Raw genomic sequence first — 26,852 nt, 5'->3', positions numbered from 1 at the left:
ACCAAGACAGTTTAAAATAGGGGTCATTTAGAACGGAGAAAGGAAACACTTTTTCTCACGGAGTCTGTGGGATCTCTGCCTCAGAGGGTGGTGGAGGCAGGTTCTCAGGAGCTTTCAAGAGGAGTAGATGGGCTTAAAAATAACGGAGTCAGGGGCAATGAAGGCATTGACGGGGTACTGTGAGGATGATGGCAATGACCACATCGAATGGCAGTGCTGGCTCGAAGGGCCGAATGGCCTACTCCTGCACCTATTGTCTATTGATAGGGATTTTTTTAAAAATAACCTTCATATGTTCCAAAGCATTTAACAGCCGATGCATTATTTTTTCCATTGTACTTACTGTTATGTATACTGCACTTGGGAGTATTATGTTCGGCTATGCTATAGGAAAGATGCCATTAAGCTGGAAAAGGTGCGGAGAAGATTTACGAGAATATTGCCAGGACGCGAGGGCCTTGGCTGGCACTACTGAGGAAAAGGAAAAAAAAAATCACTCATCACACAGACATTGGCTCGAAGGGCCGAATGGCCTACTCCTGCACCTATTGTCTATTGATTATGTATACTGCACTTGGGAGTATTATGTTCGGCTATGCTATAGGAAAGATGCCATTAAGCTGGAAAAGGTGCGGAGAAGATTTACGAGAATATTGCCAGGACGCGAGGGCCTTGGCTGGCACTACTGAGGAAAAGGAAAAAAATCACTCATCACACAGACATTGCCTAGTTTAGCTCTTCAATTCTCTAGTAGCTCGTGTTCCAACACATTAGGCATTTTTTCTGAAACCATACATTTTGCTGTACTGATTCTGCAGCAACGACTCACTCCATGGATTTATTTTCTGTGCACTATGTATCCAGAATGCTGGGGCTTAACTTACAAATTTCTGGAGAACAGGAATAGGGTCAAGATCCTTCTTCAGACTGACGTTTCAGATCTCGACCAGAAATGTCACCTATTCCTTTTTCTCCCGAGATGCTGCATGACCCGCCGAGTTACTCCAGCTTTTTGTGTTTACTTTCCCCTGCCCATGGTCATTGCATAAAACAGCCCAGTACATGAACAGGCTCTCCGACACAGAATGTTTGTGTTGAACATGATGCCTGGTTAAACTGATCTCATCTGCCTGTCCATGATTCATATCCTTTCGTTCCCTGCATTTCCACATGCTCATCATATCTGCCTCCATCATATCTGCCTCCACCACCACCACCCCTGGCAACAAGTTCCAGCCCCTTGCACCCTGCATTAAAAAAATGCCACACACATTTCCATTAAACTCTCCTGCCACGCCCTCTAGTGGACATTTCAACCGTGGGAGAATAAGGTTCCGACTGTCTACCTTATCTACTGCATTACCTTGCATATGGTAAATGAGAGAGCTCTGAACACAAGACCTCAGGAAACATGACCGTTTCATTCCAAACCATTTAAGTTGCCCACCCTTACAAGCTGTAAGAAATGCAGCGAGGATTTACGAGGATATTGCCAGGATTCGAGAACCTGAGCTACATGGAGAGGGTTGGACAGGTTAGGACTTGGTCCCTCGGCGTGCAGGAGGATGAGGAATGATTTTATGGCGGTGTACAAAATCATGAGGGGGATTGGGTGAATGCAGAGACTTTTTCCCCAGGGTTGGTGAATCACGGATTGGAGGATATTGGTTTAATGTGAGAGAGACAAGTTTTAATAGGAATCTCACTCACTCAGAGGGTGGCGAGCATTTGGAATGAGATGGCCAAAGTAGTTGAGGCAGATACTATAGTAACATTTAAAAGACACTTGGACACGTACGTTGATTGGAAAGATTTAGATGGATATGGGCGAAATTGGACCAGGTTAGATGGGACATCTTGGTTGGGTCAAAGATCCCGTTTCTTTGCCGTATGACTATCTCTGCTCATAGCTTCTTGTCATTAGGCAGCGAGAGAGTACAACTGGAGTAAAATCCGGCATAAAAAGCGATGGGTCGCATTTCTAGTTTTGTGTGATAAAGAATTTATTGATTTTACAAACTGAAACACAGATCAGAACATAAACCTACCATATACTGAAGTCAACTTATTGTTTTTGAAGCTTTAAATAGATCTTTCCTGGCAAGGCTCGTTAATGGTTTCTAGATTATGTTATTTACATTGAGGTTTGTAGCTATAAAAGGAAAAAAAATCCACAAATTCACTTTAATAATCTTATGGATAAGGCAGAGAGGCCTTGCCACGTATAACTTATATGCTCAGTTCAATGAATTTGCATTGTTTTTCCATTGTTCCGCTTCAATAATTCCAAAATACAAAGTCACCAACACTTTCCCCGTTCCAGTGCAGCTTTCAAGAAACATTTACCAAAGACTTGACAAATATTTTGTACATTATAAGGTAGAACTTCATGACAAAAACATTTCCCTACTCGATACTTTCAGAATAAAACTGTGGACTTGACACACACAATAACACCAGTCTTGTCAGGAAATTAACGCAACTTCTGGAAGATTTTTAGGTTCTCTCTTCAATGCCATCGAATGATACCACTGATATTCTGCACATTTTATTGGTAGCCATTTATAATATCACTGCTGCAATTGTGCAAAACCTACTCAATACTGCAGTGGGTCGGGTATAACGACACCCAGGGATTTACTTGAATGTGACAAATCACACTACGTTTGTCAACCAAGCGAAAAATCTAATCTCTCTTGGCTGCTAGAGATGATAAATTAAAATTAGAAATCTCTAATGTTCACACTTCATGACAGTTGTGACATTAGGATAAGGTGTTGCCAAGATCGTCACATTGAACTAATAGGTTGCAATTAAGGATTTTTAATATGAAAATTTTGTGCAGGTTGGATATTTTGTGGAAAATTGTATTGCTCAATTTCAAAGATATTGTACTAAAGGCAAACAGAACCATCTTCCAGAAATAACAAAAATAATTGATAGTTGACTATTACAGTATCATTTTCAGCAACACAAGAGGGGCATTGAGCATTTTTAAAGAAATCTATTACAAAAAAAAAATGATTTCTCTTACTGTTTTGCCATAAAACTTAAAAAGCTGATAATTAGTTTGTAGGAATGTGCACAGGGCCGCAATCTCTTCGGCAGCCACTTATTTTTACACTGGACGACCATACTCACCTTTCCCATTTTACTAAAACAAAAAGTAACCATTTTAAAAATTGCTTCTTTAAGTTCATACCCAGTTTTATTTTGCTCAGCATTCACTTTTTCTATTTTATCTTTCCAGAAATGCTTCCTGTAGGGGGTCTAAATGCAACAGTAATATAAATACATTAAAAAGTCATTTATGCTGGGGTAGATATTTTTAATCATTGAAGTAAACAATTAAAATCTGAAAATGTCGCTGCAAAACATGCCCCCCCTTTTTTTTTTTAAGAAATAATGCTAGTTTCAGAATCATAATTAAGAGGCATAATATTGGTCACCCATTGTAAAGTACACATGACCAGCACAGTAAACCTGAACCTTCTGCATATTCTTCAACTATTTGCTAGCTCCGTTGATCCATTCACGAAAGAAAACCATCGGCTCTAGTTGGTCATGTTTTGCACACATACAAATGTAATTTTAATTACATCACTCCAGCGCAGTCTTTTTCTTTCCCCGTCCGCACAGCTTTCCCCAAAAGGAGTCAGATTTTGCTCGCAAGTCTTGCAGTTATTTGGTCTCATCGCCAGCTTTATTCTTGTGCTATGCTTCGTAACACGTATTTCACTGTGTAGGCAAACGCCGCAAAACCGACAATGACAAACAAGTTTGCTAACGCTCCTCCGAGGAGTCCATGGTTTCGGTTGGCCTGCTGGAGACCTTGGTGGTTGGCGGCCGGCAACACCGCGTGCCCGTTCAGTAGCGGCACCCCGTTCTGGTGCATTTCACCATCAGGGATAACATCCGGCAAAGGCAAAGCCTGGGCCCTGTTACTTAGTTCTTCTTGTGCCCGCTGCTTCTCTTTTATTTCCTGACGGAATGAGGACAAAACTAGCGTTATTACAATTTCTTGGACATCTCCTAGGATCTACTCATTGCATTCTGACCTCATGTGATCGCATACCAGAGAATTGTCAACCTAAAATTCTCTACAACCTTATTTAATACTAATAATAATACATTTTATTTATGGGCGCCTTTCAAGAGTCTCAAGGACACCATACAAAAATTTAGCAGGTAGAGGAAAAACATGTAAGGGGAATGAAATAAATAGTAGAGACATGACTAGTACACAAAGTAAAGACAGAATTCAATACAAAACACAATAATAAGGCAATTAATGCACAGATGAAAAGGGAGGGGGACGTGGGGGGCTAAGGATAGGCAGAGGTGAAGAGATGGGTCTTGAGGCGGGACTGGAAGATGGTGAGAGACACGGAATTGCGGATCAGTTGGGGGAGGGAGTTCCAGAGCCTGGGAGCTGCCCTGGAGAAGGCTCTGTCCCCTAAACTGCGGAGGTTGGACTTGTGGATGGAGAGGAGACTGGCAGAAGTGGATCTGAGGGACCGTGAGGGTTGGTAGGGGGAGAGGAGGTCAGTGAGATATGTGGGGGCCAGATGGTGGAGGGCTTTGTAGGCAAGGATCAGGATTTTGTAGGTGATCCGGTGGGAGATGGGAAGCCAGTGAAGTTGTTTGAGGACTGGAGTGATGTGATGCCAGGATTTGGTGTGGGTGATGAGTCGGGCGGCTGTGTTCTGGACCAGTTGGAGTCGGTTGATGTAGGTGGAGCTGATGCCAAGGAGAAGTGAGTGTAGAACTAATAGAAACTGTAGTTAACTGTAGAACACAAAGGGCTCGAGTAACCCGGGGGATCAGGCATCAGTTTTATGCTCAAGAAGGAACTGCAGATGCTGGAAAATCGAAGGTACACAAAAATGCTGGAGAAACGCAGCGGGTGCAGCAGCATCTATGGAGCGAAGGAAATAGGTAACGTTTCGGCCCGAAACGTTCCCTATTTCCTTCGCTCCATAGATGCTGCTGCACCCGCTGAGTTTCTCCAGCATTTTTGTGTACCATCAGCTTTATGCTGCTTGGCCCACTGAGTTACTCTGGCACTTGTGTCCTATGCAAGATTCCACCATCTGAAGTTCCCTGTGTCTACCCCGTAGTATTATTGTGGTGGAGTAATTTAAAGCAAAAGGCAAACTATTGATATGCTCAAACTGCACTCTATGTCTAGACTTAAGCGATAGGAACAGATTTGGCCATTTGTGCTCATCAAGTCCACTCCCCCAATCAATCATGGCTGATATATCTTTCCCTCTTAATTCCATTGTCCTGCCTTCTCCCATAACCCCTGACACTCGAACTAATCAAGGGACTGCTCAAAGTTTGAACATTTCAAAGTTGTAGATCCATTCATAAGCTGAGCATCATACATCTTTCATATTTGGAGTCAGCTTTAACCACATTTTAATACTTAGTGGGCTTGATTTCGTAGACAAACATTCTTCCATCAGCTGGCAATTATAAGTCACGGAAGACTCCAAGCCCCAGGGTCACAGAATGGCCTCAATATCCCTCTGTCAAAGTGAAAAAAATAGCTGTTGCTCATCCTCCAAGTGATAATCTTCCAGGCCCAGCCACCAGAACACCCAAAATACAGAGTTTACCAATATCTTATTACTACTTGTAATGTGCTCTATCCTTCTGGTCAACCTACGGTCTATCCACTGATTTACTGCAGTGTTTAACTTCAAGAATTGTTTCATAGACTAATAATAATTTTCATAATTCCTGTTCACTAGCTCCATTCCAACACCTTCTGATGTTTAAGTTTTGGTTTATAATCCGCATGTGTACTGAGGTAAGAGAAAAGCTTTGTTTTGCATGCTATCCAAACAGATCAGATGATACTATACACAAATACAATCATGTCAAACTCTAATACAAAACGTACAAGTGGAAAATAGAGTTATATTTCCACTGTTAAATTTTTCTGATCGACACAAGAGGAATAGATTGGGTAGAGGTACAGAGTCTCTTGCCCAGAGAAAGGGAATCAAGAACCAGAGGACATTGGTTTAAGGTGAGAGGGGTAAGATTTAATAGGAACCCGAAGGGTAACATTTTCACACAAAGTGTGGTCGGTGTATGGAACGAGCTGCCAGAGGAGGTAGTTGAGGCAGGGACTATCGCAATGTGTAAGGCACATTTAGACAGGTAGATAGATAGGACAGATTTAGAAGGATATGGGCCAAACTCAGGCAGGTGAGACTAGTGTAGGTGGGACATGTTGGCTGGTGTGGGTAAGTTGGGCCGAAGGCCTGTTTCCATGCTAAGTCTGTGATATAAAAAGCTTTGGCAATGAACTGGAGGATTCTACTACCATTCTTTCTCAGTTATAAAAGGTGATTTTTGCAGACAATATTTTGCCTACATTAATGCCAGCTTATTTTGATACATCTATTATACACTGGGAAATTGATATTGCGTTGATTGTTTCACCTGTAAATGTCTACAAATACCTACCTCCACTAGGTCTGGGAAAAGCTCACAAAACACTTTATCCTTTAGATTAAAGGCACTGCTTTGGGCAGCAAGTTGTCTTTTCTACAAAGAAGAAATCAAAATATTAATTCAAGGATCATTTATAAATTGCTGGAAGTCATTTTAAAACAACTATGTTATAAATTTAAGCACATCAGTTATAGGAATGCAATTTGCAAGGTCCACTACATCACTCAGTTCAATTGTCATTGAACCAACACAAAGGTAATGAGAATGAGCAGAACTCACTGTATATTCGGAGGTTTCGATGCTGCCCAATGTAGGGCCTTTCTCTACCATGAAACTAAGGAGACCCGTCAGGATTGTGGAGACAGACCAGGCTGGGTTCCAGGTATCTGGATGGAAATCAGTGATTGAAAGACATAACCTGAAAGGGAAAGTTGTTTGCTAAAATTCATTACGTTTCAACATGGATTCACGAAACCGCTCAGAGCACAACTGATAAACAGAAATGAAAACATAAAGCATTGCGTGGGCAATTCTTAATTATGTTTAGGGTATACTTTACTAACACACTAAAACATTTACTATCTTGAAATCCAAGTACTTTGCAACGGATGAAATGTCTTTTGTTTCACCCGAGCTGAGAGCTCACAGATAAAGCTCACAGAAGTAACGCAGATAAAGTTTGCAAAAGGCTCTAACAGGTCGGGAGAGGTTGATTAATAAGTTTTTTATGTATGTTTGTAATGTATACTTTGAATGTAATTTAAGATGTCCACACAAAGATAGATCTCTTGTGTTTTTGTTGCTGTTTATCAGTTTTGCTTTTCACTGTTTCTACCACAACTCATCAATTAAGGATTGCTCCGAAATTCTTAATCTCTACAATTTATAGCTATGTCGTTTAAAAAAAGATATATAATTCTTAGCATCTGCAGAGAAACGTAGAAAATTAGGTGTAGGAGCCCTTCGAGCCAGCACTGTCATTCAATATGATCATGGCTGATCATCGAATCAGTACCCCATTCCTGCTTTTTCGCCTTATCCCTTGATTCCTTTAGCCCTAAGAGCTCAATCTAACTCCGTTAGTTAATGTTTGAGAAGGAACTGCAGATGCTGGAAAGATCGAAGGTAGATCTTTGAGGCAGCATCTATGGATCGAAGGAATAGGTGATGTTTCGGGTCGAGACCCGAAACGTCACCTATTCCTTCGCTCCATAGATGCTGCCTCACCCGCTGAGTTTCTCCAGCATTTTTATCTACCTCTGTTAGTGCTTTGACAATGGGCAGGGAAAATTGAGTGGCACTTCAGCAGCTGCTTCTGACCAGGTAGATCAGGTGGGCCTGGTACAAAGTTCAGGAAGATTAGCTATAAAAGCTCACTTTCTCAATTAAGAAGGCATGCTGACTTTGGAAAGACTACAAGTCGGAAAATAAACTACATGGCATTTTAATGGATGTAATAGTACATTTTGTCCTGGAGAGGAATTCTTAACCTAAGACTTTCAGTTCCACCACCCTGTGTATGTATTAAGATTATTACACAGGGCACGTCTAAGAGAATTGGAAAGGTTTTCAAAATACGCCTTATCTGTGTTCCTTCTGAGAACTCAAATGAAACTAAAGTTATCTTATCCTTTGCAAAGTGCTCGGGTTTCAAGATGATAAATTTTTTAGTATGTTCGTAAAGTATACCTTACTTAACTATAATTTAGCGATGCCCACACGGTGATGGGTTTCTTGTGGTCTATACAAGGTATTGCTTCACAATGGGGCGAGTCCAGAATACAGTCTTAGAATAAAGGGGGGAGGTCATTTAAGACTGAGGAAGAAAAAAACTTTTTCACTCAGAGAGTTGTGAATTTGTGGAATTCCCTGCCACAGAGGGCAGTGGAGGCCAAGTCACTGGATGGATTTAAGAGAGAGTTAGATAGAGCTCGAGGGGCTAGTGTAGTCAAGGGATATGGGGAGAAGGCAAGCACGGGTTATTGATACGGGACGATCAGCCATGATCACAATGAATGGCGGTGCTGGCTCGAAGGGCCGAATGGCCTCCTCCTGCACCTATTTTCTATGTTTCTATGTTAATATTTTTAGAAAATCAAATGACTCAAAATAAATGAAAACTGTTGTTTGAAGGCATGGCACCATTAGAAGGGTTTCGGCCCGAAACGTTGCCTATTTCCTTCGAGTCTGAAGAAGGGTTTCGGCCCGAAACATTGCCTATTTCCTTCGCTCCATAGATGCTGCTGCACCCGCTGAGTTTCTCCAGCTTTTTTGTGTAACCATTAGACAGCAATCATTCCAGTAACAACCTATTTCAACAGATGTAAAAGAACTAGCAAGAAAACGTGCCTGAACGAACATGGGCAAAAGAGAATGCTCGGAAGCAGTGGCAAATCCACAGATTAAACTCCCAAGTAGCTGGCCAACAAACTTGGGAACTAAAAAGATATTACTCGACATACAATTGTGGAACAATCACCCACAGGGTATCCCCAATGACGCTTCGTTGGAAGAATGATATTATACCTAGGTTTTTAACTTTGCAATAAGAGAATTTCATTGCAAATTTATAACCGAAAACCTACAACTGTCTAATTTGTTCCATAATACTTGAGATACTTAAAAAAAATAATCTAGGTAAAAATAGCTATTTCTGTTCACATCAGAAATGAAAGAAACACATTGTTGATAAAGCAATTACAACATACAGAAAGTATTGTGCTTTAAATTATGGCAAATTCTAAACTTCTTGTTCACTCTTGAACTAGTCCATAGAATTGTTTGTAAAACAATCTCCGTTCCAACCTTTAAAATGTTTTATAAAGTGTATTATGCTCAAACAGCAAGACATCTGCGCTGCCAAGGCAAGTGCATGACAATTGAGGCTGGCCTCAGCTCAATCATGCCAATAGCATCTCGCAGACTTTTACGCCATTTTTCTATTTTGTTTTCCATATTCAAAATTTTCTCGCCCTACCCTTAAGAGGCTGTCCCACTGTACGAGCTAATTCAAGAGTTCTCCAGAGTTTAAAAAAAATCAAACTCGTGGTAAGCACGTATGTAATGGTACGTCGGAGCTCGGGACGTCTCTTAGCGGCTCGTAACGCAAACAACAGGTACTCAGGAAACGCGGTAGCTCGTGAAGATTTTTCAACATGTTGAAAAATGTCCACGAGAGCCCCGAGTACCTACGAGCGGCTATTACCGTAATTCTCCGAGTTCGAATCAGGGGAAACTCGGGAGAACTCTTGAATTAGCTCGTACAGTGGGACAGCCCCATTAGCTACCTTTCCACCATTCCATATGACAGTCACTAACCGAGGGCAAGATAATGAAACCAAGCCAGGGCTCTATCACTTTCCCTCAGAGTGCTCTCCCCTCCACAATCCTTTCCTCCCATCAGGATAGAGAACTAATCTACATTGTGAATGCCTCAAAGGCTTAAATGTTGTTTGCAAAGGACCATTTAGATTTAGGTCTATTGTCACATGTGCCAAGGTACAGTGAAAAGATTGGTTTGTATGCTATCCAAGCAGCTTAGATCGAGTATACAAGGATATAATCAGTTAAAACTCGAGCACAATAGATCGAGCAAAGGGGAAGATAGTGTGCCCAAGTTATAATTCTGACAAGTTCAAGCAATTTAGTTACAGTTGATAGCTTCAAAAATACGTCAGTCTGGTAGAACAAAGAACAGAAGACATCTAATTGCATTTCCAGTTAGTCTAGCAACTCGAATACAAGTTTATCCATAGAAATATACGATAAGATTCTTTTCACACAAATAATTAAATTTGATTCACAGAAAGTTAGGACTTGCCAATGAAGTGGCTTTCTGTGTTGAGCATTGGAAAAGAATCCAGAGAAAACTGGAGTTGTTAATACTGACATCTTTAATGGCTGATAACACGGGAAAACAAGTTTGGAAAGATGCTTTCAAGCCTTGAAATAAAATGATGCAGTTTTCTGGACATGCAGTAAAAAACATTAAAATACAATTATTTCCAGATTCAGTGGTTAAGTGATTGTTAATGTTCAATCTTAAACTTGGACCAATTTGGAAACATTGTGAACTGTTGCTTTTGGTGCCTTCTAGAGATTGGCAAAGAATTTCATAGGGCAAGAATCATTCATTTTATAAGAAATCATCAAATTTAGGCGCATTGAAATGTAAAAAACAACTGAAGTAGGATAGAACCAACAAAGTAACTAGTAACTCGTTTTGTGCATGATAAAACATATGTGTTTCTTCAAAGTTTTATACAACTAATGAAAACTTAAAGTCTTGTACAAAGCATCTTACCGTGTATTACATTTGAATCTTCCATTTGGTGTAATCATATAAATACTAGGCGGTTTGAATGGAAATTCTCTGGGGAAAACTAACTTCCCATGGTAAAGACCACCTATATTTGAACAGGAAACAACAGCATCACTAGTTGACCGAAATTTCATTTTCAGAATTTGTAGATACAGCAATGAAAACTTGAAATGAGGAAAAATTTTGCATGAGGAAAAATCCATTCTATAACCCCAGCATTTAGTTATTTACAAGAGCAGTTCCGGAAACGGAGGAATTCTGATACAAGATTAAAACTGGAGTGTCAGGGATGTTTCTCCAAGAGATAAAGTGAGGTTGAGTAGAGATATGATGGAGGTGTGCACCATCTTAACATGCCCCCATCATTAACAATCGTTCAGTATGTACAGGAATACTATCACATACCCTCATATGGTGTTTTCTCAGGACCTCGTACCACATAATGCCTAGTAAGAGAAGAGAATGATTATGAATACCATATATAACCATTATGAATTAACCCCTTCAATTTAGCACGATCACTGTCAAATCCAACTTACTAGAACAAGCAATCTGTACACAGTAAAATCCGAAGATAGACACAAAATGCTGGAGTAACTCAATAGGTCAGGCAGCATTTCTGGAGAAAAGGAGTAGGTGACGTTTCAGGTTGAGACCCTTCTCTACAGACGCTGCCCAACCCGCTGAGTTAGTTCAGTTTTATGTGCCTATCTTCGGTGTAAACCAGCATCTGCAGTTTCCTCCTGATAAAAGACAAAATTCGACTGGGTTTCCGTTTAAAAAGAAATTGGAGTTGTATTAAAAATGGTTCTACTCAAAGACAAAAAAAACCCCAGGAGAACCAGGAAATGTTACACCCAAACCCAATTTCTAGGAGCAAAGGCTATTGTACTTTTATTCCAGTAGAGGTCAGAGCACATTTAGATCTATTAAGTGCCTTAAAACTGTAATATCGAAAGACGACCACAAACGTACTATGTGGAAGGATGTCATGTTGTTGATGAAATTACACATTAACCAAGGGTATCACATTACATGGTCAAACTCTCACCTAGACTCCGATAACAGAATGGCTTTCGCAAGCCGCAAAGAGCGGGATTTACACAATGTTACAACACGACGCCGCAGTTTTTGTCCGTGTGATCAGTCAAGTGGACAACCAGTGATCAGGCCAGGCTACGTTTGATCAGAGAACAAAAAGATGAGTAATAGACTCAGTCACTGGATCGTGCTATCCAATGTCATGTTTGCACAGTGTGTACACAGGCACTTTAATCTTGTTGGTTAATTATACATGAACTATATTTACCCGTGCCACAGATATGTTAGTGGATTTTTATTTTATTAGATTTGTTGCAGGTAGCTAGAGCATCGCTTTAATTGCTAACGGAAAAGCAATTACCTCAAAATAACCATCCCTGTAGGATGAGGCCGCTCACCACTTAGGAGTTTTTTTTAACATCGAGGCTATTAGTTCATTGCAACCTTGCCTCCAAAATGGAATCCATTTAAGGTAGACAAAAATGCTGGAGAAACTCAGCGGGTGCAGCAGCATCTATGGAGCGAAGGAAATAGGCAACGTTTCGTCCCGAAACGTTGCCCATTTCCTTCGCTCCATAGATGCTGCTGCACCCGCTGAGTTTCTCCAGCATTTTTGTCTACCTCCGATTTTCCAGCATCTGCAGTTCCTTCTTAAAAACATTGAATCCATTTAAGTTACTCCCACTTCCAAATTCCAAGTCAATAGTTTTAATGGGTTAGACACAAAGTGCTGGGGGAACACAGCAGGTCAGGCAGCATCTCTGGAGAACAGGGAGGATAGCTGACGTTTCCACTCGGAATCTTTCTTCGGACATAAAGCATCACCGATTCCTTTTCTCCAGAGATACTGACTGACCCGCTGAATTACTCCAACATTTTGTTTCTCTCTTTGGTATAAACCAACATCTGCAGTTCCTTCCTACAGGTTTATAGGTTGCAGCTCTTTAAGCGGTTATCCAGGATATCTTTAAATTTGACAACGGTTCCTGCCTCCACCACCTTTTCTGGCACTGAAATTCAGATTTCCACTGCTCTTACGATTTTAAAAAAATCCAGTACTAATGTCGGTACATTTACTCTTTCTAGACGTCTCAATCGTATCCACACTGTATTCTCCCTTGCCACTCTTGCCACTTCTCCTGCCATGCAAGATTCTCAAATCTCCTCTTGCAACTTCTTTAGTGCCATCAAATGCTTCCTACAGCACTTACAGAAATGTTGCCGTGAGAAACTCCTGCAATGCCATCCTAGAGCAGGGTGATGAGGTAGAACGCCAACGCGTGGAGTATTGCGCCCAACCTGATTGACTGTTTTATTAGGGTTCCCTGAGGCTGCACAAATGTTGATGTGATGTCAAAGGCAGTTGAGCTCGCCTCATCTTTAGTGTGGGAGGAAACTGAAGATCTTGGAGAAAACCCACGCGGTCACGGGGAGAACGTACAAACCCCATACAGACAGCGCCCGTAGTTAAGATCGAACCCGGGTCTGCGGTGCTGCAAGGCACGTGTGTGGAGTTTGCGTGTTCTCTTTACAATCATGGGGGTTTCCTCCGGTTTCTTTCCACAAGCCAAAGACTTGCGGGTTTGTAGGTTAATTGGCCTCTGTAAATTGCCCCCTAGTGTGTAGGGAGATGGTATGACTGCAGAATAATGGAGAACTAGTGCCAACGGGTGTTCGATGGTTGTCCTGGACTGAGTGGGCCAACGGGCCTGTTTCTATGCTGTATCTATCAATTAATATTTGGGATTCAGCACTTTGCCAACATTTAGACTGCAGCTCTAATGCAAACTCCTAATGAAACCTAAACTGAACATTGCAAGCACGTAACTGGTAAGTGACACTGCAGAGATAACATGTAGTAATTTACTGATGATTGGGAGCCTAGTAAATTGGTTGCATCTTGTCTATTATTGAAAGGATATATATGGGCAATTCCCGCCCCACCCAAAGAATCTAGGCGATGCCAGCAGGCTAACATATACAATCTCACAAAATCAACTGGTCACTTGTCTTTTTGTAAACACACTCACCATTCAAGAATATTAGATGGGAGAGGTTCAGCACAGATATAAGGCACTGGGTCTTTCTTTATTCGAAGGTAGTCCTGCTTCAGTCTCTGGGTTGCTGTTGTTGGAGCTCGCTTGTTGCTGTTGCTGTTCATCTGGTTTGATAGAAAGAATGACAGATTTGAAATCAAGTCACTGAGAGCTGGTTAGAACTATGACAACAAGGTTACAAAGGGGATAAAACTCTTTGGCTATTTCTAACCCAAGGTTTATTGATTTATTATTGGTTTATTGAACTAATAACCAGATTACTGCTCCAGGAGTGCAGGGTCAAATCCCCCCATGACAACTGGGCATGGTTGAACAAAATGATGTAAGAAAACTAACAATTTTCCCAATGTCCTAATATCTATTAGAATCTCAGTGATGGATGTCTTATGGGGCTGTCCCACTTCCACGATTTGCTCGGCGACTGCCGGCACCCGTCATACTCACAGCAGATTGACAAAAATAGTCGCAGCAGGTCGCTGAAAAATTTCAAGTGACCATACAGACGCCCGTATGGTCGTGAGTAGTCGCCCAAACCGTTGTTCTGGTCGCCGCTGGATTTTCAACATGTTGAAAATTTTCGGCGACCTGCTGCGACTATGACAGGTGCCGGCAGTCGTCGAAAAACATTGCGTAAGTGGGGCAGGCCCATTAGTCTGACAAACCTATAGGTGATTCCAGAGCAATGAATGTGGTCGACTCGGAACTCTCTTTTGAGACAGTGCTGCAAGCACCAAACCAATGAAAGAATCTAGGACCAAGAAACTGTAGAATTAATACAATGTGTTACGAATATCAAATTATCTACATTCATAAAATTCAAACTAAACATTGTGAATTGGTGTTTATAGGTTTGTTTCTGATTTATAATGGTCCAGCGATGTGTTGCTTCCTGAAGCACCTCAATGCAGATTATACTCTGTAATGTCCATGCTCATTATTCCCACTTCAAATTCTACACTCGCAGTGCACGTAATCACAAAGCCTAGAACACAGAAGGAAACCATTTAGTTCATCCTGTCTGTCGTGGCTCCGGGACGAGCAATCCACGCTTGTACCTGTTTGCCCTCTCTTCAGAGTCCCCTCTCCCATCAGGCTAAAGGTATAGATGTTTGAAAACGCACACCTACAGATTCAGGGAGTTTCTTCCAAGCTGTTATCAGCAACTGAATCATCCTACCACAACTAGAGAGCAGTCCTGAACTACTATCTTCCTCGTTGGTGATCCTTGGACTATCTTTGACCAGACTTTACTTTGCACTAATTGTTATTCCCTTATCATGTATCTATACACTGTAAATGGCTTGAGTGTAATCATGTATTGTCTTTCTGCTGACTGGTTAGCATGCAACAAAAGCTTTTCACAAGTGACAATAAACTAAACTGAACTCAAAGAGTCATGTAAAAACTCATCAAGTTCCCTTTTCAATGTCACAATTGAAACGACCTTCACTGCCCCCCAGCCCTGGTAGTGGGTTCCAGGTACTAAATGCCAGATGGGTGTAAACAAGTTATTTTTCTCATGACAGCTCTGGTTTCTTTGCCAATTTCCTCAAACCTCTCTACCTTCTGCTTCTTGGCCCTTGCACCAACCCTATCTACAGTCTGCTCAATTTTATATACCCAATCTAATCACCTCTCAACTTCCTATTGTTCCCGAGCTAATTAGAGCTTCTCTAATTTATCCGCACAACCCCAAGGTCCCATGTTGCGGGAATCATTCAGATAAATCTCCTCAGCACCTTCTCAATGGCCTTCACATCTTCTCGAAAATGTGGTGCTCAGATAAAGACAACACCACAATTGAGGATAGTGCTGTTATGAAAAGTTCATCATGATTTTCTTCATTTATGCAGCCTTGGATCTTTTATACAATGTTTCAAAATTCATTTTACGCTCCAAATTCTGTGAGAATTTTGCTTTTCTCTTTGTCCTCGCGACTGAAATGTAACTTTAATTTTTTTTTCTGTGTTAAATTCAGCTTTCATGTTTACAGCCTCAAGGTTACGTTCTATCCCCAGTTTACTACCCTTCCAAGTCTGTTTCTGATTGTAAATTGTATTCCGCATATCTAAATCCACATCAGGAATATGGACAGAATAGGTTACAGGGGAAATGAGTGGGGGAATGGGATTGTGTAGGAAGGAACTGCAGATGCTGGTTTACACTGAAGATAGACACAAAATGCTGGAGTACCTCAGCAGGACAGACGGCATCTCGGGATAGAATGATTGAGAGATATTACGGGTCGAGTCTGAGGAAAGGTCTTGACCATAAACATAGAAAAATGGGTGCAGGAGGAGGCCATTCGGCCCTTCGAGGCAGCACCGCCATTCAATATGATTATGGCTGATCATCTAAAATCAGCAATTGTTCCTGCTTTTTTCCCCATATCCCTTGATGCCTGTTACTCGCTGAGTTACTCCAGCATTTTCTGTCTATCTTCGGGGGATTGGGATTGCTCAGTGAAATGGCCCAAAATTGCCTCTCTATGGCATAAGAAAACATGAAACATGGAATTTACATCATGGAATTAACCAGACTTGGTGGTTTTATGAAATGGAAATTGAGTTTCCATTTCATTAGCGAATTTATTAAGAATTCTTCAAACTTAACTAGCAAGGTGCTTGCGGTCAGTGTATTAAGATTTCCAAAAGATTGGCACATACGGTAATTGAAGGTAATTTCAGCGTAGATAAGGATGGGATGTCCCTATTTTCATTGTTCAAAATTGGGGGAAAAAACAGGGAGAACTAATTCCTTCTGCCAGTTAATTGCAGTTCATAAATACAGAGGATTTGAAGCGCTGATGATATCTTCATGAAACAAGTGGAGATCAGTGATGCATTCCTTCCTTTTGATGCAGTTAGTTTAAAATTCCTATCCCGAGGTATTATTCCTTAGGGTGCTGCTGGTTATACACAAAATTCACTTTTGCATTTCAGGCCCTCATTGTGTGAGCCACAATTAAAGCAACCAATGCCACCAGTATTCCAGAGACACATGTAACGGCAGATGTTGGCATCTTCAGCAAAGCACAAAGTGCTCGAGTAACTCAGCAGGTCAGGTAGCATCTGGGGAGGGAATGGCTGGGTGACATTTCAGGCTGGAGCCCACCTTCATGCTGAAGGGTCCCGACCTGAAACTTTGCCTATCTATAGTCTGCACAGATGCTGCCTGACCCACTTCAGCATTTTGTTTTGCGGCTGGTACTCCCACATCCCAGTGTGCTGGCACGTTAATTGGCTCCTGCAAATTAGCCCTTGCTATACACAAATGGCAAAAGATTCAACAGCAGGTGATGGAAATGAAAATAACTCTCATGACTGAACAGAAATAAGCAGGCGGAGAATTGGGACTGGTGCAATTGGTCTACTGGGAACCAACATGCACTAAACTTACTGGATGGGCAGCTTCCTCGCTCACAATAACCAAGGGGACAGATTTAATGGATGTTACAAGGTGATGGTAACAAAGAAGGAAGAAAGCACAAAAACTAGCAGCAGAATAGGAGGGGGCGATGAAGGTGTGCAGAAAAGTTCAAAACTGAATTTGTGACTAATTGGATAGTTCAGTTTAGAGAGACAGCATTAATACGGGCCCTTCAGCCCATCGGGTCCACGCTGACCATCAATCACCCGCTCACACTAGTTCTGTTATTCCACCTTTGCATCCAGCCCCTGCACACAGGGGACAATTAACCTACAAACCCGCATGTCTTTGGAATGTGGAGGACACCGGAGCACCTGAAAGGAACCCACACGGTCACATGAAGAGTGTGTAAACTCCACACAGACAGCTCCCGAGGACAGGATCAGACCTGGGTTTCTTGCACTGAAGCAGCAGCTTGGCCAGCTACGCCACTGCTCCACTTGCTTTGTTTGCTAATCAAGAACAAAAATTAAATGTGCATATTAGATCAACTTTTAGCTTCTCCAAATAACAATGAAGTCTCAAAATTCCAGTTGTTCTCTGAAGGCTATGGAGAACATGTTGCACATACAATGGGTGAGGCAATCCTGTAACAGCTCTTAATACTCGTGATTTCCGGCTTATTTGCCTAAGTGTGATAGGCAGACAGCTTCCCTCTGCAATGCATCCAAAATAATCTTTAAGATGCTCTCTGCACCCGGATGCTGAAAGTCACAATAGGTGAATCCCACTTCCCTAATAATTAGTTTACTATCCCAGTCATTATCCCGATGAAGTACAACAAATGCCCCAAGGTTCAAATGTAACAGCACTCCAAGTCTGCACATTGGACTCCTGCCCAATTCATTAACGTATTGCCTCTCAGCCCCAGGCATTCCAGCTACCCAGGTTTCCAAAAAGCTTTTCTGAATCTTTCTTGCAATTTATGAACGCGCCATTCTTGGTCACTAGATTTTAGTATTTGCCCTACATACAGTGGACAATGAGGCACCAAATAGCAACTTCCGGGTACAGCAGTTTCGACCCTTCTTCAATCTAAGCCAAACCTGCGAGCACCATTTATTTTCTCCTTATCCGCCTTTTCTACGTGTGGCATAATGCTGAATCATGTGAGACTTACGGAAAAATGCCTATTAATAATCCTGGCCAGACCTACATCTTCCCGATGCTATTAAGTGCGTCACACATAATTTGCTTCAAGTTTATTCTGCTCTCAACCAACTCATTTCTAAATGGCCATTAATTGTCCTCAGCTGACTTCAGACTCAGATGATAATTGCCGGGTTTGTCCTCCTCTCCCTTCTTGTACAGAGTTATTACAGTGGCTACCCTTCAATCCATTTGAATATCTAAGAAAGATTGGAAAATTGCAGTCAGCTATTGCCTCTCCAATTTCTTGTAGCAGCTTTGAGAATGTGCTTTTAGATACATTTCCCAACTTGAAATCTGCTGACAACTTTTCAGCAGTTATCCCAAAGCACAACCTACATCATCCTCGGGTATATCTACATTCATATTAGCACTTTTTAATAAACCTGACGCCAAATAATATGTTCATCCTGTAAATTTAAAATCAGCCACTTTGTTCTTCCTGTTTTTTTACTTTGTCAGTATGCCTTGCTCTTAACTGCTAACCTTTTCTACACGTTGTTTAAGAAGGAACTGCAGATGCTGGAAAATCGAAGGTGGACAAAAATGCTGGAGAAACTCAGCGGGTGCAGCAGCATCTATGGAGCGAAGGATATAGGCAACGTTTCGGCCCGAAACGTTGCCTATTTCTTTCGCTCCATAGATGCTGCTGCACCCGCTGCTAATAAATCCTACGATTTATTTCATAATAGATTCTCTTTCATTTATCCTACAGCTCATGTCATAGCGCGGAAACAGGCCCTTCGGCCCAATTTGCCCATACCAGCCAACATGTCCCAGCTGCACTAGTCCCACCTGCCTGCGTTTGGCCCATATCCCGGAAAACCGGTCCAACAGCTACATTGTTTTCATAAGATCATGTGATAGGAGCAGAATTAGGCCATTCGGCCCATCAAGTCTACGCCACCACACAAAAACACAATAAAAATGGAACACAAACATCCACCACAGCATTCATCACTGTGGTGGAAGACACAACATTTGGCCAGTCCTCCTCCATTTTCCCCCGTGGTCGGGACCTCAACCCTCCGCAGCCGCCGCTGTGGGAGTCCAGTTCCTTCCTACGCAGATCGAATAATGCCATACATAAATACAACCAAACCAAACTCAAGTATAAGGGACAGAGAGGGAGAGAGAGGGGAAGAGAGGGAAAGAGAAAAAAGCAGAAAAAGAGAGAGAGAGAGACATGCTGCTGTAAAGCTGGACCCCGCACACACCAAGACAAGTATTGTTTTTGTCCTCCCTTGCCAATAAAATCAAATTGCAGCTAAACAGAAGAGTCAGCCTTTTTCTGTTCAACTAGTCAGATGCTTGAACCTTTGAGTAAGAACTGCAGATGCTGGAAAAATCAAAGGATGACAAAAATTACAGAATTATGATCACTGTTCTCAAAATGCTCCGCCATTGAACCGTTTATTAAGTGGCCAGGCTCATTCCCCAGAACAAGGCCAACTATGACTCCTTCCCTGGTTGCACCATCTACATATTGCTTCAAAAAAATCCTGCTGGAAGCAGTTAAATTCTGAACCACCTAAGACACTGGCACTCGGTCAATATTGTGGGTTTTTTTTTTAATTGCCCACTGCCACTACGTTTCAAGCATATCCCCATGATCTGCATGAATATTTACTCCTGCATCTCCTGTTGGCTATCAGGATGCTTATAATCAACATTGGGTAGAGCCCTGGGGCAAATCCTTGTCTACGCTACAGAAGAAATCAGGAGTGCAGGCGTTCCCTGTAGCCACTCCCCACTCAAACAGCAATTCCCCAAGGAATTGTGTTTCGGTGGGGGGGAGAATCAGCAACAGCCAGGTTTGTGGCAGCATGTATGGCTCTGTGGCAGACGACACTAACATAGATGGGGATTCAATTGGTTAAATTGTAATGGGCGCAGACAGGCATTTCTGGGGCCTCAGATGAGATTCTTAAAAGATAATGTTGATACCAGGGAGAGAGTAGGCTCAGAGGGATAGAGGAGAGGATGGGATCAAATATAGAAGAGTCCAGCAGGGAGAGCAGACACCTGGGCAGATCAACTGGGCGTATCCATGGCCACATGGGGCCATAATGTTGCTGCAATCAGTGACATGGCTGAAGGTTGGGAGGAATGGCAAACAGTACCAGGTATAGAAGCTAGACATAAAATGCTGGAGAAAACTCAGCGGGTGAGGCAGCATCTTTGCAGAGAAGGAATTGGCGACGTTTCGGGTTGAGACCCTTCTCCCTTAAGCTGCACGCGTTAAGAGAGAAAGTAAAAGAGAGCATTGCAATGTGTAGGAGGCCATTGGTGCTATAATGAAGAAGGATATCACAGAAAGCTTTTAATACAAAGTCATGTGGGTAGAGCCTAGAAATAAAAGGCTATCACTTAGCTGAGGTAATTGTGCAGACATTGCAATCATCAGCAGGAAATAGAGGAGGTAATGTAGGAAATCACAGAGAAGCAATAGGAATTTAGTAGTATGGGATTTCCACTTCCTCAGTATTAACAGGGACTTCCTTGGTGCGAAAGGCTTGGAGACATTTTAAAATGCATGCATAACAGAATGTGGATAGTTTTACTGGAGAAGGAACAGTATTGGACCTAATGCTAGGGAATGAAGCCATGCAATTCAGTGAAGTGTTACAGGGTGAACGTTTTGGAGATAGTGACTATAACACCAAGTTTCAAAGTAGTAATGGACATATATTGTCCAAAAACAAAGACCCTGAAATGAAGAAGAAAAAATATAGTTTTTCAATGTTAATATGCTCCAGAATATTTCTGCTCCCCACCCCCAGTACTTGATGTCATTCTCTTTAGTGAACACAGATGAGTCTATACATATGAACATGTACAATGTCACAACAGCCTGGCCACAATATACTGGGAACAGCTAACGATGGGCAAATCCATATCTGGCAACAGCGATTTAAACGTGAAACAGTGAGAGTTCAAGGCCAGCATGCAGCCGCAAGGGTGAAAGATAAGGCAGGCAGGCACATCAAGAGAATCCCACATGTCAAAGGATGTCACGGGTCTGATTAAAAATAGCGTATTCCACGTAGATTGTTGAAAACACATGAGGTTCTTCTGGTAAAGAATGCACAGGGAATTTCATTTTTTTTAAATAGGACAAAAAAGGAACAACAACAACATATCACTAGCGGACAAGGTTAAACAAAATACAACTGCAATTAAAGTAATAATAAAAGTATGAAGATAACCAGGAAGTGAGTAGGGAGCAATGTGTAGGTGGACCTGAAGACCGTGGGTCGAGCTCAAATGAAAATTTGTGTGGGAAGGAACTGCAGATGCTGGTTTACACCAAAGATGGACACAAAATGCTGGAGTAACTCGGCGGGTCAGGCAGCATAGCTGGAAAAAAAGGAATAGATGATATTTTGGGGCGAGACTCTTCTACAATTTAATCTGTATTCACCATGGAGAATGCCATCAGTTTGGGGTGAAATTGCCCAAGACGTTGACTACAAGAGCATGGAGCAACTTTATAAAACTTTGGTTATGCTATGGAAACTGTGTGGTCACCACACCCAGGGAAGGATATGACTATACTGAAGAGGATACAGAGGTTTACCAGGATGTTGTTAGAATGGAATGTTACAATTATAAGGAGAGATATGAAAGACTGGGTTTGCATGTCTTGGAGCAGAGGAGGCTGAGGGGAGTGAGAAATCTTTCCCCCACAACATGGACAACTTAACCAGAGAGCATGGTTGTAAGGCAAGTGGCAAACAAGATAGAGGGGAATCAAGTCAAGTCAAGTCAAGTCAAGTTTATTTGTCACATACACATACGAGATGTGCAGTGAAATGAAAGTGGCAATGAAAGTGCCAAACAGAATCAGAGGGAAAATGCTGGTTACAAATGTGAAGCAATCTTTTTTTTTTGTGTGTTGAGTAATTTTACTGACATTTTATATGAAACTCTGGGTAATACCCAGTAAGAAGTAACAATGATAAAAATATCATTGTTCCGTTTCGGTACATATGACAATAAATCACTCTTCAACCTCATACAGAGTGCTGGAGTAACTCAGCTGGTCTGGAGAACATGGATAGGTGACAATTCTGAAGAAAACTGAGGAAGAATCCCAGCCGAAACGTGGGCTGTTCGTGATCGCCAGAGATGCTGCTTGACCCACTGAGTCACTCCAGAATTTTGTGTGCTTAAACCAGCACCTGCAGTTCCTCATTTCTACTCTTGACTCTCGGGTATAATATCTGGAGAATGGAGTCAGTTTACACTGTAGTTCCCTCTATTATTCCCCTATACCTCGCTTTTATCCCCATTATTGTATTCCCTTCCAGATGTTCCTCAACTTTGCAGGTTTTTTCACATGACTTGGCATTAAGCACAAGATGGGCATAAGAAAGTGCTCGGAGAAAATATTTCCAGAGAAATTTCAACATTTTTGTGAGTTTGCTAAAATGTCACTGGTCTTCTGGACAACCGATCCAAACAGAAAAGCAGCAACGCTTCCTCAACCATTCCAGAGAAACAAACTCAGAAGAGTGTGACAATGCAAAAATGTTTGCTACATTCAATGGGACAAAGTCAGATTTAGACGGTTTAGTTAATTTTCATCTTCAACACTGCTCTGGCGTATTAAATTGTCTGGCGTATTAAATACACGACAACCCTGGTCAAATCTCATTCTGGGATTTACACAAAAAATGCAGGAGATATTCATCTGGGCAAGCTGAAATGTAGTGCAGTCAGATGTGGAGTGTCCAAACAATCATTGCGCTTAACAATCCCTTCACATCTTGCAATAATTCTCCACTTCTGCAATATTTTTTTTAATTCCTTTAAGAAATTAAATAAGCCAAGATCAACCTGAAGCTTTTTCATCAGTAAATGCACCATTTTGCCCTCTTAGTTACTGCTCAATAACTTATTCTTCTTTGTAGCTCTCCCAAGCATGACATTTGTTTGCCCAAAGCTTGAGGACTAGTTTATATATATTTACCATTTCCTGTTCTCTTACAAACCAAACTACGTATTATGCTGAAGCAAGAATTTGCCCCAACCCCCCCCACCCCACTTCCTATCCAAAGCAGTTTGTAATCAGGACCAATCAGCTGATGTTGTGAAGTCTGTCGTTTGCCGTGGCACAATGTGTCTGAATTCAATGTCAATTGCTATTTACACAGAGATCCTGTGTGCTCTCAACGCACAGACAAAGAAGGTTCTGCATCACCGTGTGGGCGACACGGTGCAGGAGCTGCTGCTGTATAGTATCAGAAACCCAGGTTCCATCGTGACTACTGGTGCTGCCTGTACAGAGTTTGTAAGTTTTCCCCATGACCTGCATAGGTTTTCTCCAGGTACTCCCGTTTCCTCCCACACTCCAAAGAGGTACAGGTTTCCAGGTTAATTGGCTTTGTTAAAAAAAATTGTGTGTGCGCGCGTGTGTGTGTAGAATTGTGTTAGTGCGCGGGGATCACTGGTTGGCACGTACTCAGTGGGCTGAAGGGCCTGTTTCCGCGTTGTATCTCTAAATTAAATCAACTCAAGTGATCCTTCTCCATTTACAGATGTCACAGGCAAGTTGGGAATGTTACACACTGTTAGGGACATTTCTCCTTTCTCCACCTGGAAATGGAGTCACTCATACATCATGGAAATGGACTTTGGAGTCCACATCAACCGTCAAGCACCCATTTATACTAATTCTACAGTAATCCTATTTATCACTCCCTGCGTTACGTGATTCTGCCACCTCTCGCACACATTGGGGAATTCACAATCGTCTATTAACACAGTTGCCTACTATTCTTTGCACGTGTGGGTGGAAACTGGAGCACCCAGAGGAAAACGATGCAGTCACAGGGAAAATGTACAAAGTCTAAAGGCAGCACTGGTGATCAGGACTGAATCTGTATCGCTGAAGCTATGTTACAGCAGCTCTAATAGCTGCACCCCTGTATCACCCTAATCTCATGCCATGACGGCACGAAGCAGATTGTCGATTTCAGGTGTATACTGTTGAACAATGTAATAAGAGTCAAATGATTGCAACGCTGGGAATGTTGACCTGGTGCAGGTCATTGGCATGTTTATCCTGCCAACAGATTTGACAAGATTAGTGGTGTCTCTCCCATTGATGGCATCTCCCAGTGGCACAGCAGTAGAGTTACTGCCTTACAGCGCCAGAGACCCGAGTTTGACCCTGACTATGGGTGCTGTCTGTATGGAATTTGTACGTTCTCTCTGTGACCTAGGTGGATTTTGTCTGGGTACTCCCTTTTCCTCCCACACTCCTAAGGTGTGCAGATTTATAAGTTAATTAGCTTTGGTAAAATTGTAAAGTGCCGCTTAGTGTGAAGGATAGTGTCAGTGTACAGGGATCGCTGGTCTGTGAGTAATGCTTTTGTAATGAACTTGCAACAAAAAGGCACAGCATGCTGGAGTAATTCAGCAGGTCAGGCAACATCCCTGGAGAAAATGGATAGGTTACTTTTTCTTCAGAAGATGGTCGTACAGCACGAGAGCTCCCATCACACAGAGAGAGAGAGAGAGACATCCTCTTGGGCATCATTGAAGGTGGTTTTGCATTCACATATAGAAACAAAGAACTGCCATTGCTAGGAATTTACCACACAAAAAAAAAGACAGTGCTGGAATAACTCAGTGGAGCAGGCAACAAGTCTGAAGAAATGACCTGACCCCCCCGACACATCACCTATCTATCCATGTCCATAGAGGCTGCTGCACCCGCTGAGTTTCTCCAGCTTTTCTGTGTAACCTGTCTATCCATGTTGTTTAAGAAGGAACTGCAGATGCTGGAAAATCGAAGGTAGACAAAAATGCTGGAGAAACTCAGCGGGTGCGGCAGCATCTATGGAGCGAAGGAAATAGGCAACGTTTCCTTCGCTCCGTGCAAATAGTTGAACAATCTCCACTATAGGAAATAGGCAACGTTTCGGGCCGAAACCCGGAAGGGTTTCGGCCCGAAACGTTACCTATTTCCTTCGCTCCACATAGATGCTGCTGTACCAGCTGAGTTTCTCCAGCATTTCTGTGTACCTATCTACCCATGTTGTCCAGAGATGCTGCCTGACCCGCCGAGTTACTCCAGCACTCACTCTGTGTGTGTGTACTGTTCCAAGTGGCAGGTCATAGAAACATAGAAAATAGGTGCAGGAGTAGAGGCTATTCGGCCCTTCGAGCCTGCACCGCCATTCGCTGATCACCCAACTCAGTATCCTGTACCTGCCTTCTCTCCATACCCCCCTGATGCCCTTTAGCCACATCTAACTCCCTCTTAAATAGAGCCAATGAACCGGCCTCAACTACCTTCTGTGGCAGAGAGTTCCTGAGCTTATGATGCGTGGATGGAGACCGGCATGGGAATCCTGCCATCTGGTTGCTGCCAACACACCCGTCAGACGACAACAACAAAAGCATGTAGATGAGAAGTAGAAATGCAACATAGACCTCACCGCGGTGAGAAGAGCTGAGTGTGTGTTGGTTCTGCCCGGCCTTTGGTGCAAGGTTGGGATGGGGGGGGGGACCTGGTTCAGTCTTGTTGCTCCTGCCGGGCTCGCAGCCCTTGAGGGGGGGAGGAAGGAAGAGGCTTCACCGCCCCAACACTGGGCACCTTCCCCAGTCTCCGTTCACCCACGGCCCGGGCTCAAGGCCTCAACACTGGGCACCCACTCGCACCGGGACCAGGGCCCAGAGCCGCGGGGTCCCCGTCACCCACAGCCCCGTCACCCACAGCCCCAGAGCCCGGGGCCGCCGCAGCTTGAGCTCCGGGCCTACTCTCGTCTCAGGCCTCGGTATTTACCTCGACATCAAACCCCGCGGCAGCGCCTTCCGAGCGGGGGCCTCCGGATGGTGTCGGGGCAGCGGAGCCCAGGCCGCGGCTGGGGGTTGGGAGTTGTCGGTGGCCCAGCGCTCCCTCCCCCGGAGCGGGCGGACGGACGGGCGGACACTCGGAGCCGGGCGGCGGCGGCGGCGGCGGAACCCAGCGACTAATATGGCGGCGGCGGCGGCGTCGGAGCAGCAGCGAGTGCTCAAACCCCCCCTGCCGGCCGCGCCAACACCTGCAGCTCAGCGGCCCCCCCTGCCGGCCGCGCCCACACCTGCAGCTGCCGCTCAGCTCAGCGACCCCCCCTACCGGCCGCGCCCACACCTGCAGCTCAGTGACCCCCTCTACCGGCCGCGCCAACACCTGCAGCTCAGCGACCCCCCCTACCGGCCGCGCCCACACCTGCAGCTCAGCGGCCCCCCCTGCCGGCCGCGCCCACACCTGCAGCTGCCTCCATGCAGGGTCTTTCCACAACATCTGAAGAAGGGTACACAAAAAAGCTGGAGAAACTCAGCGGGTGCAGCAGCATCTATGGAGCGAAGGAAATAGGCAACGTTTCGGG

At 43.2% G+C, this 26,852-nt stretch overlaps 1 protein-coding gene across 1 annotated transcript; it reads right to left on the bottom strand.

Annotated features, from left to right (window-relative positions):
- Positions 1-1,985: 1,985 nt before the first annotated feature.
- Positions 1,986-26,479, bottom strand: ube2j2 (ubiquitin-conjugating enzyme E2, J2 (UBC6 homolog, yeast)). The gene is made up of 7 exons (XM_055659190.1): positions 26,267-26,479; positions 13,864-13,994; positions 11,198-11,238; positions 10,775-10,877; positions 6,751-6,889; positions 6,484-6,564; positions 1,986-3,982 (listed from the first exon to the last, which is right to left on the bottom strand). Exons 2-7 carry the CDS (start codon positions 13,992-13,994, stop codon positions 3,704-3,706), a joined length of 774 nt encoding a protein of 257 aa, XP_055515165.1. The 5' UTR covers positions 26,267-26,479; the 3' UTR covers positions 1,986-3,703.
- Between the last annotated feature and the right edge of the window lie 373 nt (positions 26,480-26,852).

Source organism: Leucoraja erinacea, chromosome 30, assembly GCF_028641065.1.
Source record: "Leucoraja erinacea ecotype New England chromosome 30, Leri_hhj_1, whole genome shotgun sequence".
Taxonomy (NCBI): domain Eukaryota; kingdom Metazoa; phylum Chordata; class Chondrichthyes; order Rajiformes; family Rajidae; genus Leucoraja; species Leucoraja erinaceus.
This window is presented reverse-complemented; position numbering and strand designations above follow the sequence as displayed.

What these genes read in the sequence shown, in the direction of transcription:
- ube2j2 (XM_055659190.1), bottom strand. Translation starts at nt 13,994, where the DNA reads ATGAACAGCAACAGCAACAAGCGAGCTCCAACAACAGCAACCCAGAGA. An exon ending in AGATTCAAATGTAATACACG is followed by an intron (nt 6,890 to 10,774) that starts GTAAGATGCTTT and finishes TTTCCCTTTCAG; the next exon opens with GTTATGTCTTTCAATCACTG. An exon ending in TCGAAACCTCCGAATATACA is followed by an intron (nt 6,565 to 6,750) that starts GTGAGTTCTGCT and finishes TCTTCTTTGTAG; the next exon opens with AAAAGACAACTTGCTGCCCA.